This window comes from Pygocentrus nattereri, chromosome 15, assembly GCF_015220715.1.
Source record: "Pygocentrus nattereri isolate fPygNat1 chromosome 15, fPygNat1.pri, whole genome shotgun sequence".
In the NCBI taxonomy this organism is placed as follows: Eukaryota; Metazoa; Chordata; class Actinopteri; order Characiformes; family Serrasalmidae; genus Pygocentrus; species Pygocentrus nattereri.
In genome coordinates, this window is record NC_051225.1 from 32,184,291 (window position 1) to 32,198,890 (window position 14,600).

At 39.0% G+C, this 14,600-nt stretch overlaps 1 protein-coding gene across 2 annotated transcripts; it reads right to left on the reverse strand.

Annotated features, from left to right (window-relative positions):
* Positions 1–3,425: 3,425 nt before the first annotated feature.
* lpar3 (lysophosphatidic acid receptor 3) lies at positions 3,426–13,760 on the reverse strand. 2 transcript variants are annotated; one of them, XM_017702380.2, is made up of 3 exons: positions 13,607–13,760; positions 12,122–12,881; positions 3,426–8,027 (listed from the first exon to the last, which is right to left on the reverse strand). In XM_017702380.2, the coding sequence occupies exons 2-3, from the start codon at positions 12,861–12,863 to the stop codon at positions 7,699–7,701; spliced, it is 1,071 nt and encodes a 356-aa protein (XP_017557869.1). In that variant the 5' UTR covers positions 12,864–12,881; positions 13,607–13,760; the 3' UTR covers positions 3,426–7,698. The 2 variants fall into 2 exon arrangements, with proteins under 2 accessions (XP_017557869.1, XP_017557870.1); XM_017702381.2 differs by having other exon boundaries at positions 12,122–12,878; positions 13,607–13,729.
* Between the last annotated feature and the right edge of the window lie 840 nt (positions 13,761–14,600).

Below are 14,600 nucleotides of genomic sequence, written 5' to 3' on the forward strand. Positions count from 1 at the left end.
CTTCAATCACATCCACAATCACCTCTACTCCTGCCACTTTCCCAAGGAGAGGCCACTCACCTTCAGCCTCCACTAGCACTGATGCTCATCTAGTGTCAGGCCATGCTTGAAAAAAGCAAAAGGTATCTTTCAGAGCAACCTGAAAGCGTTTGTTTAACTCCTTAAACCATAAGGGACCCATATGCACTGAAGAGTTATGCGTAGTTTACTTTTTTGTTTTAATAAAATCATGTTTTTAGTGTGGTCCTACAGTTTGCTTCATAGGCTGGAGCACCTGCCCAGGGGGACATAAAAACGCTTACTCCTTACAAACTGCCATTCCCCATTTTCATCCTTTTGGATTAATGATTAATGTGATGTTTATCAATATAATTGTGATATACCATGAGAAATATGTTTTATGCATGAATCTGTGGTCAAAGCAACTGCTAAGTTATTCTTTCTTTGTTTTTTTTCAGCATCAGAAAAAGGAGAAAACATATATTTAATAGAAAATTAAATAGAATATATATAATAGAAATTTGAGAGGTCTCAAACTATAGTATAACATTTTTTTCAGCATTTACTGTGTCCACCCTTTGCATTTTTTTACAGCTTCCATTCTTTTCAGGAAGCTCAATTTCATTTTTTCAAAAAAATCTGCTTCTCACAATCCAAGTAATCCCAAACAGATTCAGTGATGTTGAGGTCTGGACTCTGGGGTGAGAACACCAGCAGCTTCTGTGTTTTAATTGGCCAATGCTTTTTTGTGTCTGTCTCCCTTTCTCAGTAAAAGCTTCCTGACAGCTACACATTCTTTCAGAGTGAGTGTTGTCTTCTTACAGTGCAGGAGCAGCAACATGTGGCTCCATTTACATTTATGGAATTTGGCTGACGCTCTTATCCAGAGAGACTTACAATTTGATCAGTTTATACAGGTAGGCGAAGGTGGTGTTAGGAGTCTTGCCCAAGGACTCTTATTGGTATAGAGTAGGGTGTTTACCCAGGTGGGGATTGAACCTCAGTCTACAGCATAGAAGGCAGAGGTGTTATCCACTACACTAACCAACCACCAGAGCCGCATGTGGCTCTTTTTTCAATAAAGTTCTGCTAATTGTTCTAACACATTTTTAACAATATATGGTCTTAAACACTGGAGTTAATGTAGCCTACAAGTGCTAATTCATCCTTTAACCCTGAAGGTTTCACGCAGTCACACAGTAATGCAGATAATAATCTCACCTAGCTAGTAGTTAACAAAAAGGCAAACAGAAAGATTTAAGATGAACATCGATAATTTGAAGAGGAATGGATTCATCTGCATTTATAATCACTCCAGCTAGTTTCCTGATACATTTTATCTGCAACCAGAAGACTTTTAGATGCTTAGAGACATTTTACAAGAAATTGTTCTACTTTTCCTGCTGGAGATGCAAGAAAAGCAGCTATAGCTGAGCTAAAGCTTAAAGCACAGCAAAGTAAGTCTTCGTTTTCATTCATGGTTTTTTAGCCTATCCTTGTACATTAGCACACAAGACACTACGGCTAAGATGGTAAAACGTTACTTAAATTAATGGACATAAAATGTTATGGCTCCCAAGGCGGACTGATTTTTTTTTTTTTTGAAGGGACAAAATGATTTTCTTGATTTTCTCCTCTCTCTCAAAGAGGAAAGTACTGTTTATCTGATGGAGACAGAGTTGGTGGTCAGGTCTTGCACAGCAACTGCAACACCATTTAAGGTAAAAATCGTGAGAATAACTTCAGCCTTGTCCTGTTTTCCACAATATTCTATGAAAATGATTTTGGTTTTCGTTCCTTGGTACATCTTCTAATCATGGCTCATTGTGACCCTAATCATGAATAAAATGTAGAGTTAAGGCTCATTTATGCTCATCATTAAATACGGATACAGATGGAGCCTTCTGTCCATACTCCATGGCATATGGATACAGATGAAACGGAGCAGAACCACTAAGAGAACTTGTGGAGAGGAGAATTACCACTCCATAATGTCTTCTGGGTTTTCTCAGATGCTAGAGTGCACTCCCAAGAGAGTCCAAAATGAATGGGTTATGGTGGAGCATCTGAGCAAAATCATAAATTTTAATATAAGAATTTTAATATAAGAAATTACATTCATTTCCTGAACACAGAACTGCATAAAACATTTTAACAACACGATTACATTTCTTAGAGCTTTTGAACTCGAGTTATGGGAATGTAAAATGGCACATTCTGTACGTCCATATGTCGTCAGTGAACACAAATAACCAATTAGCTGCTTCGCTCGCCAACCAATCAGCACTTTGTAGCAGTAATGCTAGCTTCCCACTCCACAAAATCTGTGTGCTGTAGAAAAAAGGAAAAATACAAATAAGTTATCTTTTCTTTTTTTAGTGAAATGCATCCTTGTATTGTTTAAAATTAGAGGAAAGTTCTGAGCAAGTGATTAGAAACAATTTTAATTTTTAGTTTTTAACCGTTTAGCTTCATTTATTCTCATTCACTGAGGACTCGCTGACGGGTGCTCTCTGGCATTTTGCAGTCATGTTTTAATATAACAGGGGAAATAGGAAAAGGCCTGGCTCCTCATAAACCAGCTCTGATACCACTGGAAGCAGTGAGGTCAATGTGGCCAATAGTTCGCAATAATATATCTTAATTTAGTTAAGATAACTTCGACTTTGCCCCTCTCTCCCAAAAATCTGGCTCCCTTATTTGTATGCAAAATGCTAAATAATATTAATTAACATTACCAAGCAAGCAACTGCAGTTACAGAACAAGTCCTAATGTTAGTAACTGGATAAAAGCTTGTTATTTACAGGATTAAGTCCACTAATCTAGTTGTCATTAAAAAACTACCTACTTGTACACAACACCTCATACAAGGCCTCACTTTGGATTTCAAAATCAGCATTTATGTGCAAGGCTAAAGTTCTAGATTTCCTTCTGCATAAAACTCAGTAACAAAAGCTTCACACAATTACACAAAACCAACTTCCTATAAACCATGAGCACTATGCTTTCTCCCAGCTGTGTTGTTTTATTGGAATTTGAAATACACTGTAATTACAGTACGGATTGCACAAAGCAACACACCCACAATGTTTATATGACACACATGAGAACATGAGAGGTTTGACGTTGGGTGGCCCCTGAGATAATATTGCATGTCGGCAAGGAGGGAGGCAGGGAGGGAGAAAGTCAAATTGTAGCTGGGATTAAACTATAACTGTAAACCAGGTTGGCAAACCTTTCCCAGTAGAACTCCACTTTGAAGCTAATTAAAACAGAAAATCACGTTTGGTTTTGACACAGATGTTATAGATATGTTCCTGGAGACAGGAGGAGTGTTTTGATTGGTTTTTTTTTTGGTTTTTTTTTACCTGTTCCTTGTACTTCTCATTCTGTGTAAAAATGCAAAGAATGTGTTCATCCAAAATGTGTGTGAACAATTTTTATTAGAATTCAAACAGTTTGGTCAGAGTATGGCAATATTGCAAACCTATAGGTTTTGCATGCTTTTATTATTTTTTCTTTACTCACATAGGCCTAGAATTATACATAGCAATAGCAATAATCAAGGAACCATACATCAGGGATACAGTCGGAATTAAGCCTACAAGAAAGCCAACAGACAAACACTGAGCAGCTGATAGATTCTTTCATTCAAAAGATTAGAATGTTATATTTAATAAAAAAGCTAAATATTCAGTGCTAATCACAAACTTTCAAATCCCACTGAAAAAAGTGTTATGGGTCTTAAAGTGACGCATGAAAATAACAAATTTAAACAACTGTAGAAAGAATTAAACCAGTAATGCTACTTAAACACTACAGGGTTTGTTTCCAAGACCTAGGTTAAGCCTAAACTTAGACCAAATGGGATTTTTAATAGTAGAACACCTCTGGCATTACAGTTTAATCTAAGACTAGGTTTAATCTATATCCTAGAAACCATCCCTACCAGATATTCAGCCATTATTATAGAGATAGTACAGTGGTGTTCAGCAGGTTAAACTCAGGCTACTATGTACATTTGACTTCTTTGACCGTCTAAATGTTAAGGACCATTAAAGCCAAAATCAAGGACTTCCAACTCTACTATACAGCTGATCTACAGAAAATACCTAGGGCTCCTTGTAAATAACATATTCATATTCATCAGATGGTTGATGATAAGGCAAAACAGGGGAAAACTATCTGGTAACGCTTTACTTGAACCTGCTAACAACACTGACATAAACATGCCATAAATGTGTCATATGTTGCTATGAGTTGTCATGACAGATTATGTCCAGTAATATAATAGTGTCATGTTACCATTACCAATAATTATACGTGGCACTGTTATATTACTAAACAAAAGCTGTCATGACTCTGCCATGTCATTTTTATAGTTATGGCAGCGTTATGTGGTAAGGTTCCAGTAAAGTGTTGCAGACTCTGGTATTTATAAACAATAACAATCACAAATTTTCATATTAGACTCTGCCTATGTTTTCTCAAAGTAGACCATGATTCCAGGACTTTAATCGTGCAGAAGATTAAGCATTGGAACTACTGTTTTGGTTGGTCCCTGTCTGTGGCTTTTTTTGTTAATGCTGTTTTGTTTTTGTTTTTGTTTTCGAAGATTTCCACCATCCACTCGTCTTCTCCAGTCGTCATTCTATCTATATACCCAGCAGTAATCAGATGCAATTTTGCCTCAATTATGCCCTCAATGTGGTCAATTAACAATCTCTTGAGTGCAGGAAATCCTGAGTCCACTTGATGCCAAAAAGAACCAGTTCACCTTGAAATCTCAAGATGTATTCAAGCCAACAGATGAACCGCAGCTACTCTAACAAGGCACTCGTCCATGTGTACCACGGTTTGTATACATTTCCTGTTTATAGCGGTGACGTGACAAGGCCAGATCTTTCCAGTCTTTGGCTTTCATGCTACAGTGAGGAGTAATCTGTCTGGAATTACTCCTCACCGGAAGTGTAAATCATCCTGTTTATGGGGGTGTAAGTAACAGCCCAGCACGCCTTACATGAGCAGTTGCTTAAGATCTTGTGGAAGTGTCATATCGGCTCTTTCTAAGCAGAGCCAGCTAAAGGTGGTTTCCCACAACTATCTCTACATCAGGTACCAGATATTTAACTGTGTCATTGCAGGTTTTAAAGGCATGCTTAGAATGAGCCGGTTACAGTACCTGTTGTAATTATCAGGTGTGTTGATGCGTCACTCAGTATTGCTTCAGAGTGGGGTAATAAGTAATGTGCTTGAGATCAGTCCAACAATGAGAGAGATGAAACAGGTTTACAGTGGTGTGTGCAAATGAGTCAACAGGCCTGCTTCATTTTGCTCTGGGTTGTTGTCTCCTTTGTTAGCAGTAATGTCCACATGATTTGCAGGACATCTACATAGACTGGACAGATTACAGCAAAATCCAGTGTTTTTTAACTAATACACTATTAGTAAAGAAATGTCACAACAGGAATAATTGTCTTCTTCATTTTTATGCGGTTTGCACAACAATTCACACTCTCTCTAGGCAGTGGTGAAACCACAAATCTAGATGCCAGAGCATGACATAATGGCTGCGGCTTGATGAGACTAGCAGAAATAAGCTAAATCAGTTTCTACTAAACAAAAAAGATAACTCTATGGGAATTATGCCTAATCCTGGACTGCATTTTTCTTTCAATAGAGAATCTCCATTCAGAATGATGTTTTAAACTTAATCCCTGTTGGGGAAATCGATCCTATATGATACCTTAATATTTTAACCATTTCTGGAAAGATTGAATATATTAAGTATTTGCAATAGTAATGTGGGAATACTTTTTTTTGTACAAGGATAAGTTAACATACTTTTCTCCTGGAACATATTTTCACCTCTGAACTGCCATGTCCGGCTCCTCCTTATCTGATCCACTGAGCAGAGCACTGTAGGGGCTGTCTGGTGTTTGCTCTGTAGTTTCATCTGAACTGTCTTTACATCCATTTAAAATCAGGCCTAACTAAGTCAACAATGTGCTGTAACTTGTACAGCATCGCTTTTTCCTGGAGGCCCCTCACTGAACTCAGGCAACATCTGCGAAAATGATTGTAACTTTGTATCTATATTATAGAAAATTATTAAAATAAAATACAATTGTAAAACCACAGTTCTGGGTTCTAAACACTGAGTTGATTTGCTCAGCAATGTACATACATACATACTTACACACACACACACACACACACATATATATGTACAGTGCTAGACTTATTTTGCTAAAATAAGAACAATACATATAGATCAGATTATGTTACAGAGAGCCAGGTTCCCAGGCTCAGATTAGGCCTCAAAACTAAAAGCATTTCCAATGATGACTAACAACAATTTAGTACAAGACTAGACTTAATCCTCTGGGAAACCAGGATTGACTGATTTAAAGTGCCTTGCTATATAAAATATTTAAAACTCTGTCAAAATTCAGTACTGTACAGATATAAAAGCAATCAACAGGCACGCACAAAATGCTTGCATTATATTGCAGAAATATTCAATAAAATGTGAAAATAAATCTGATAGTTACAGTAACAAAAACAACAAACATTTGAGGTAAAACAGAAAGAAATGCATAGGGCTGGACCCAAATCTTCAACTATTCAAATATTGGTCTATTGGGATTTTTGATATTCAGATATTCTTTTTTTTTAAATATATGCTATCAATAAAGGCAACCTGTAAAGTTCTACAGTGTTCGCGGTTCTGTGGAGAAACTTGGTTGACTCAAGATCATGGTCCATAACGCAGCTTTATTTTTAATTTGCTGAAAACAGCACCAACCAAGAAGAAACACAGCCTTTCTAGCAAAAAAACATCCCTCTGCTCTATTCTGGGAACCAGAAAACCCACCACTCTACTCATATTCAGTGGATATAACTGACATAAAAGTCCTTGTTTGAATTAGCCTAAAATAGTCCAACAGAAACATTAACTCTCTTTTAAAAAACTGAACTACTTGCAACACCGTATGGCAACACCACAATACATTCTGTCAGCACTTATACAATGTTTATACTTTTTAATTGCACTGTTAATATGTGGAAATATATACCATCTCAGCTGACGCACCTGGCATCCTGCTCACTCACAGCAGTGAACATCATGCTAACGTGGTGCTAAACAGCATGTATTCCAGGGTGGCTACAAACAGTGCCACACCGTACTGTACATTTACTAGGGCTGCAATGTATTCCCCCTCGAGTTAGACCACCTCCGTAAAGCTCTGGTTAACCTGTGCATGCCCACTGCTGAAAGAGGTTGGCGGGCCTGGTAAACTATGTCAAGCTGTGCTGTGGGGAAAGTAGCGTGGAGATTCAGATTTTATAGTGGTTGAAGTTGCAGATGTGTTTTCAAAGCAAGCTTCGGATGCGGTTTTTCTGAATGACTTTTCTGCACCCAAACCCGCTCACCCCATCGAATATTCGCTGTTTATTACCCCCGAAGCTCCAGAGCCCAAAACTGTATTCGGGACAGCCCTACAAATGCACTGATCTCTACTTTCAGACAAATCCCACAAGGCTGAATGATAAGTTTCATGTTAATATGAAACATCAGTCTGAAGATCCAGTAGGATTACTGTACTACATTGACCATGCTACAATGTTCAGGAAAGTTATATATAAAGAATCAGTCATGCTCTTATATGCAACCACGCAACAAATCAAAGTCCTTAAGTCTTCAGCATATCCTGAGTAGACGTCTTTTTCTCTTCTGACAGTCGCAGACTATTACTTGTCTCTGGGCTTGAGTTGTTAGTACGGGTGTTAGCCCTGGATGACCTCTGACGGCGGGTGCCATTGCAGACGCACCGCATCAGGTTCTTAAAGGTGGTCCACATCTCTTCATCCTTGTAGGAGTAGATGATGGGGTTCATGACCGAGTTGAGGACGGCCAGAAGAAGCAACCAGCGCTTGAACTTCAGTACGTTGCATTTCTTACATTCTAATCCATCCAGGAGCAGCACCACCAGGCCAGGTGTCCAGCAGATCACAAATGCTCCTGCAAAAAGCATAAGCATAGCTATTTTAGATCCATTCACTTTTTTTCTATAAATTGCCAAATGATCAGTTTCCAGAACTAGGCAGGGACAAAAATCATTACAAACTAAACAATCGGATGTTTTTTCTCAATCACATTAAATGGCTTACAGAAATTCAGCCAAAACTACCAAGAGAGAATTCTAGTTTTGTATGTGTGTATATATTTTTCTCATACATTATGATTTTAAGCAAAATAAAACTGGGACATTCTTGTCATAAGCAAATTCATGGGAAGCATTTGAAGTATTCAAGATGTCTGATGGCATCAAAAGTACTTGGAATGTTGGTGTAAAGTAGGTTTGTGCATGAACATTTTATAATAGTTTTTCAACATGGTCCTTGTTCATCAATAGGCTAAATGCAAATCAGGAGTTTCAAGTCTTTCCTACTGTTCTTCCTGCTGAGACCTGTGCATTAAGGGACAAAGGGCACTTTAGACGTATATTCCAAAATCCATTAAAGCCTCCAATTTGGCAAGTTCACTTTAGGATAGTGAACATTATATTCAGGTTTTTTATTTTTTATTATTTTATTAACAAATTTTCTGTCAGTAATCTCAATGCAATTAGCTGACTGACTAGGTGCAATCTTTAAATGGATTAATTTTACTTCAGAGATTTACTGGTAAACACATCTCTGAATGATGTTCCTTTTGCTAGCCTTGTTAACATTTACCTTGGCATCTACACATCTGGATTAATCAGATATGCAGGTATGCTATACAAGGCTTGGCATTTGTAAAGAAGAAGATGCCTCCAGAGTCTAACTGTTCTAATTATCAAGGGCATCTGAAAGTCAGATATGTGTTGAACAAAACTGCATCCAAACTGGGGCTCTTACAATTACTTGACTGAAACTGAACTTGATTTTAAAGAACAAGACTATTAACATTCTGAGTGACAAACAGGGCATACACTGGTCATAATAAAGCCATGTTTAGCAGTTCACCATAAAAAAGTGAAAGTAAATGTTTGCTGTTATGAACTGCAAAAATGAGCAGGGAAACGTTTTCTTGAACTACGTCTAGGCCAAAAAGCTCAGAAGAAAGGCCACTCAGGCCAACAAGGTACACCAGTAACTTTCAGTTAAGCTATATCAAAGGATTCTCTGTAAAACTGCTACATATAAAGTAAAAAATATGCCACCTTAATGTCCTTTACCAGCTTCAAATGTCTGTTTAGCAGAGCTGGCCTAAGTAGAACTAAACCTTGGGTGGAAAATGAACAACTACTGCTAGTTATTTTAATTATGCCCATTTTTATTGTTTGATGACAGATTACGTGATTAATCAGTAAAATAATCACAACATTTGGCAATTTCTCATAGAATCTCATAGTGGGAGCAGCTATAATCTAGTGTTCTATCCAAAGTCAGATTAGAAAGATCTACAGATTTTAGGCCTACAGATGTTAGCTTAACCCAAAACAACTCCTGGAGCTATAGACCCGTACCTCTGTTGTATACTAGCAGTGGGTCATGTTTCTGACTTTTCTGAAGAATTCCTAAAAAATCTGCTCCTACATGTTCAGTGGGCCTGTGCTCATTGGGAAAGGTGCGGGTAGTATGAAAAAATAGTGGCACAAAGCACACTTCACTAGCATAAGAGCAGCCTTCCTGAATGCTTTAAGAATGACCTGAAATCCTGTCTGTAGTCAGCCACCGAACAAGCTCAGACAAACAGAAGAGAACTGAGGCAGAAAACATGCACGGGCTTGTTGCTTAAAACAGTGTTCTTTAATGCATGGGGCTGTATTAGAGCAGGACAATGGTGATCCTGTTTTCAGCAGCTAAGTGTAGAAGAACACAGAGCTGAAAGAGCGATATATGTGCCTACTTAGCCACAGTGCCATTCACTAGAAACAACCAGAAAGATTTTACAACAAAACCCCATCAAATGGGGATTCCTCTGTGGTAGGCGTGACCCCATATAAAGCGTGCAGCCGTCCCCTCTAATCATATTAGAAAACATCTGGAGAAAGAAGCAGGGCTTGTTTGTTTCACATGTGGCCATTTAGTGCACAGGCTTTTCACATATCCATTCATTCTACTCAGTGTTTTCTGTGGCACAGTAGAGGTTCAAACTGACCACAAACATTTAAAACATTATCATACACATCTTGAAAACTCACATAACTCAACAGGCTTAAAGATAAGCTACATATAAATTTAGGCATGTGTTGAAAACATCTCAGTGCTGAAAATGGAAAACTGCAGAATGCTCCAAAAATAAGGCTTTTTTTCTCATGGCTCCAAGAATATGATAATGCTGAATGACGAAACCCCCGCTGCCAAAACTGCATGCACCCTATTTATTATCTGTCTCAGTACAGTTACAATTTGTTCAATTACAAACATATCTAAATAAGCAAAAGAAAACGAGCATCTTTCATTTGTGAAGGTTCCCCTTGAAAAACACAGAACTGTACAGGAGTGAGTAGACCTTTCAAATAACTTTCAGTGGTTATCTGAATGGGAGCCTCCCTTGCCCTTGCTTTATCATGGACTGTAAAAGTTTATCATTAGAGCATGTCAGGCATGCTCAGGGACCAAAAAAACACAAAAGAGTTTCTTTCCAGCTGCTTCTTGCTGCTGGCTTGGCAGGCATGCTATTTTGTCGCAACACATTCGAGTAGAATTCGACCCTTTTCAAAAGATGAGACGCACGACAGATTAATGTAATATTTGTCCTTGTGTGTACCACAAGAAAACAAAGACGGAATGTAGTATGGTGCTCATAATCAGGCATCTTCTATCTCTAGCTGACGTACCTCACATAACTGAGGATCTTCTTACTCCAGTGTAGGTTAACCACACGACAATCTATCATCATCATGCAGTGCCTTGCTGGAACAATCTCTTCACAATAACAACAAAAAAAAGACAATAATTGGCCAAAGTAGGCCATTCTCATATTTGAGTAATTGGCCCAAAAGGAGGACACTGCCTCAAAGGACATCAAATATGAGGTTCTTTTAAAGCCTTTCTCTTTGGAAGCCACAAGTCATTCAAACTCGCGGTTCTGTTCAGATGCCAGGCAGCGCAAAGACTCTCCCTGTGAAAGATAATTATACAGCCTCGGAGTAGACATGTGCAGAAGGACTCCACCAGTTTCTGTTTTGGACAGATATCTTTTGACCTGAAGCTTTCATCTCTTTCATCAACGTTAACTTCCAACACATATGCTTTAAAAAGCCTGGCAGTTGGATGGCTTTTACAAATTATACAAACAGGGAAAAAATCAGGTTCCACCCACTGACAGACAAAGCCAAACAAAAGAGACAAAAAAAAATCAACCTTAAACCTCTGCAGATAAGAATCAAGGGGTTGTAATGCAGGCTAAGTCCCAGTGAACCTGACACTGTGCTAAACCTCAAGGTAAATATCCTGTTGAGCACAAGTTGCTTATCTTGTCTGGCGAGTACAGCGTGAGCAAATGCAGTCCCTTGCGAATTAACAGTAATCATGACTTGTGCCACATCTTATTAATTTGCCCAATAAGCACAACAGTAGAGTGCTAACATTGTTCAATATTAGCTATTTAAACTTCTCTGCAAAAACGAAAGACAATAAGCATTGACTGATAACATGCTTCTAACCATCAACAGAATCGAAGGGATAATCTTTCAACCTCATTATTTGTTCATTTTTGATAAGTATACATTAATAAGGTTCGCTGCACCTAAATCTAGCCAACACCATCCATTCTGCTTTTAATTAGACCATCTGATAAGTTTCGGTAATAAACAAAGATAAAAATGCTGTACTCGGCATATATGAAGTCTCTCGCTTGAGGAAGGTGTGGACCTTGAAACTTGCTGATAAGCAACCATCAGTGAGATGTTTTTTATATATTATTGCAAGAAAGTGTAGGCAATCATATATTTTGTGATTGCCATTGAACTTTAGGTTACTAGAGTGTCTGTTTGAGTAACTGGGGTGGATATTTGGAGAAACGGAGTGGATGTTTTCCTTGTGATATAGGTTTGCACAGTATAGCTTCGTGTACTTCATATAGGTCAATGAGAAGTCAAAGAGAACATAAATGGAGCCTACCCAGCACAGTCATCACTGTTTTAATGAGCTTGATTGGTGTCCTCTTGCGATTCATAGATCCACTTGTGTGGGCTTTTAAAACAGACGTTTTCTTCCTTACATAGAGATATATCCTCAAATATATGGACACCATTATCAGGAAAATAACCAGGTTGGACACCGACCAGAAGATCAGGTAGCTTCTGCTGAAAATGGGTGCTAGTGTGGAGCACTGCTTTAGATTACAGATACAGTTCCACCCCAGACTTGGCACAGTCCCCATAAATATGGAGATGGTCCACACCAGCACGATCAGGAGGGTAACCCGCTGCTTAGTGAGGTTACTGTGAACTTTCCAGTTCATGACTGAAATGTAGCGCTCCAGGGCAATCACCAGGAGATTTGTGAGGGAGGCTGAGAGGCTTGTGTCCAGCAAGCCCTGGCGAATGAAGTAACTATGCACAGTCAAAGTCCGGGACACTTCACCAGTGTTGAACATGAGATACACATATGCGATTCCAGCAAGAAAGTCTGAGGCTGCGAGGTTGGCCAGGAGGTAATAGAACGGGTAGTGAAACCTCTTGTTTGTGATGACGGCGGCGATGACCATGGCGTTGGACACCAGGATGAAACAGCAGAAGATAGACCCAACACTCTGAACCGCGATAAGCTGTTTGGACTCCCAGCCATCATTTGTCTGGTTGCTGTTGTTGTAGAAGAAGCCCATAGACTTGCTACTGTGGCATTCGCTCAGATTATCCATCTTGCACAGATCACACTGCTATGAAAAGAAAAAGTGTTTAATATCTTTGTTACAGTGACTATTCAACAGACATGAGGGAATTCCTTGAAAAAACCATATAATGTGACAGTATGAATTGCGTAACCACAATAGCTTACCTACATTAATTGTAGTCTAATAAGCATATTATGATATAAGACCTGATTTTTAACATATTTTTAATCTATATTTAAAAATATCTGCTCTCCACCTACAGCAGTGCCACAATAGTCCTGAAAGTGAGATTTCCGGGTTTAAACACTAGGACTAAGACTAATGTTTGAAAAACTGCAAGCACTGTGGGAAGAAGCTTGTGGTTTATTTTCTTAAAGAGGTTTTTTTCTTACTAAAGGAAGCCAGCTAAGTGTAACCATGAGGAAGTTGAATATCACACCTCTATTTATAAGCTTTCCCATCAGCGAGCATCCTTAAGCAAAGGAAATATGTCCAAAATGGGATTCTGTCAAACAGCTGAGGCTGAGGGACACAAAGCTGTGCTATAGAACACTACATAACACGACAAATAACATTAAATTCTAGTTTTAGGGCAGAATGGCACTTTAAGGGGGAACAAGTTCTGAGCAAACTCCATAGCAGTCTACAGGTAGGCTGCACCTTAACTCACAAACCTGACAGACATAAACAAACGCAGGACACAATCACAAAAGCAGGATAAACGATAAGTAGTAAGTGGAAAAGACTTTCGCTTAACTGAGCTCACTTACCAAGAAGAAAGGAAACACTCAAGCGAATTCAAGTGATTTGCTGCATTTATTCACAAACGTCGACACAGGGCGCTCCACACAGTTTCCATCGCCAGGCTTCGCCGGCTTTCCTCACCGAGCTGAAGGACGTGAGCTAGTGTAGCTTAGGGGCTGGGTTAGAGTTTGAGGTGGGGCCTTTGGAGGTTTGGGGCGGACGAATGAGTCTGGTGTTAGGGGTGGGGGGGGATGGGTGTGGATTGTCAGCAGGGCTTTGCAGAGTGCACTCTGTACTGTCTCTGAGCTCAAGTACAATGTTCGGCTCAGCTCAGGTGACTTTTCCCCTGCGCAGCTATTCAGCTCAATCATCCATTTTGGGTTCACCTCGTTTGGCAGTGCGTCGATGACGTCACACGCAGCCTTCTTCTTCCCTGACAAGGTTCAAGGAAATTAAATGCTGTTTATGAATCACACTCTTGCGTAACACCTGACCTTAGTCATTAAAGCAGAGTGCTGCGAACATACGAGGAGTGATCCACTGTACAGGGAGGCTACAGCAACGTTTACAGGACGAGTTTCACTTCTAAACGCAAGTTTTCTGATGAAGTGAAACTTGCCCCAGAAAGCACCTGGCCTTTTGGTGCACCACAGGCTGCAGTGATTTTTAAGAAAATAGATTTTGTTGAAATATGTAGATATGCAACCATAACTGGTGCCACACCAGGTAAGCTGGGAAAACTTAACCCATCAATGTCAATCTTAAATTTCTATCAGTCCTTATGTTATTTGTGCTTGCCTCATTTTTCAGTATGGCTAAAAAGTGAGGCTTTATCACTTATATTAAATCAGTCTTCTGGTCTCATGGTGTAAGGCATATTTAAACAAAAACAACAGAAAATCCACACGTGATTGTGAATACAACTATGAAAAGTGCACATACTTTACATACTGCGTTACTGCCGTTTTATCTCAGGAAGGGTGTTCTTAAAATTCCCTCCCTGTGATAAAATCTTAGTAA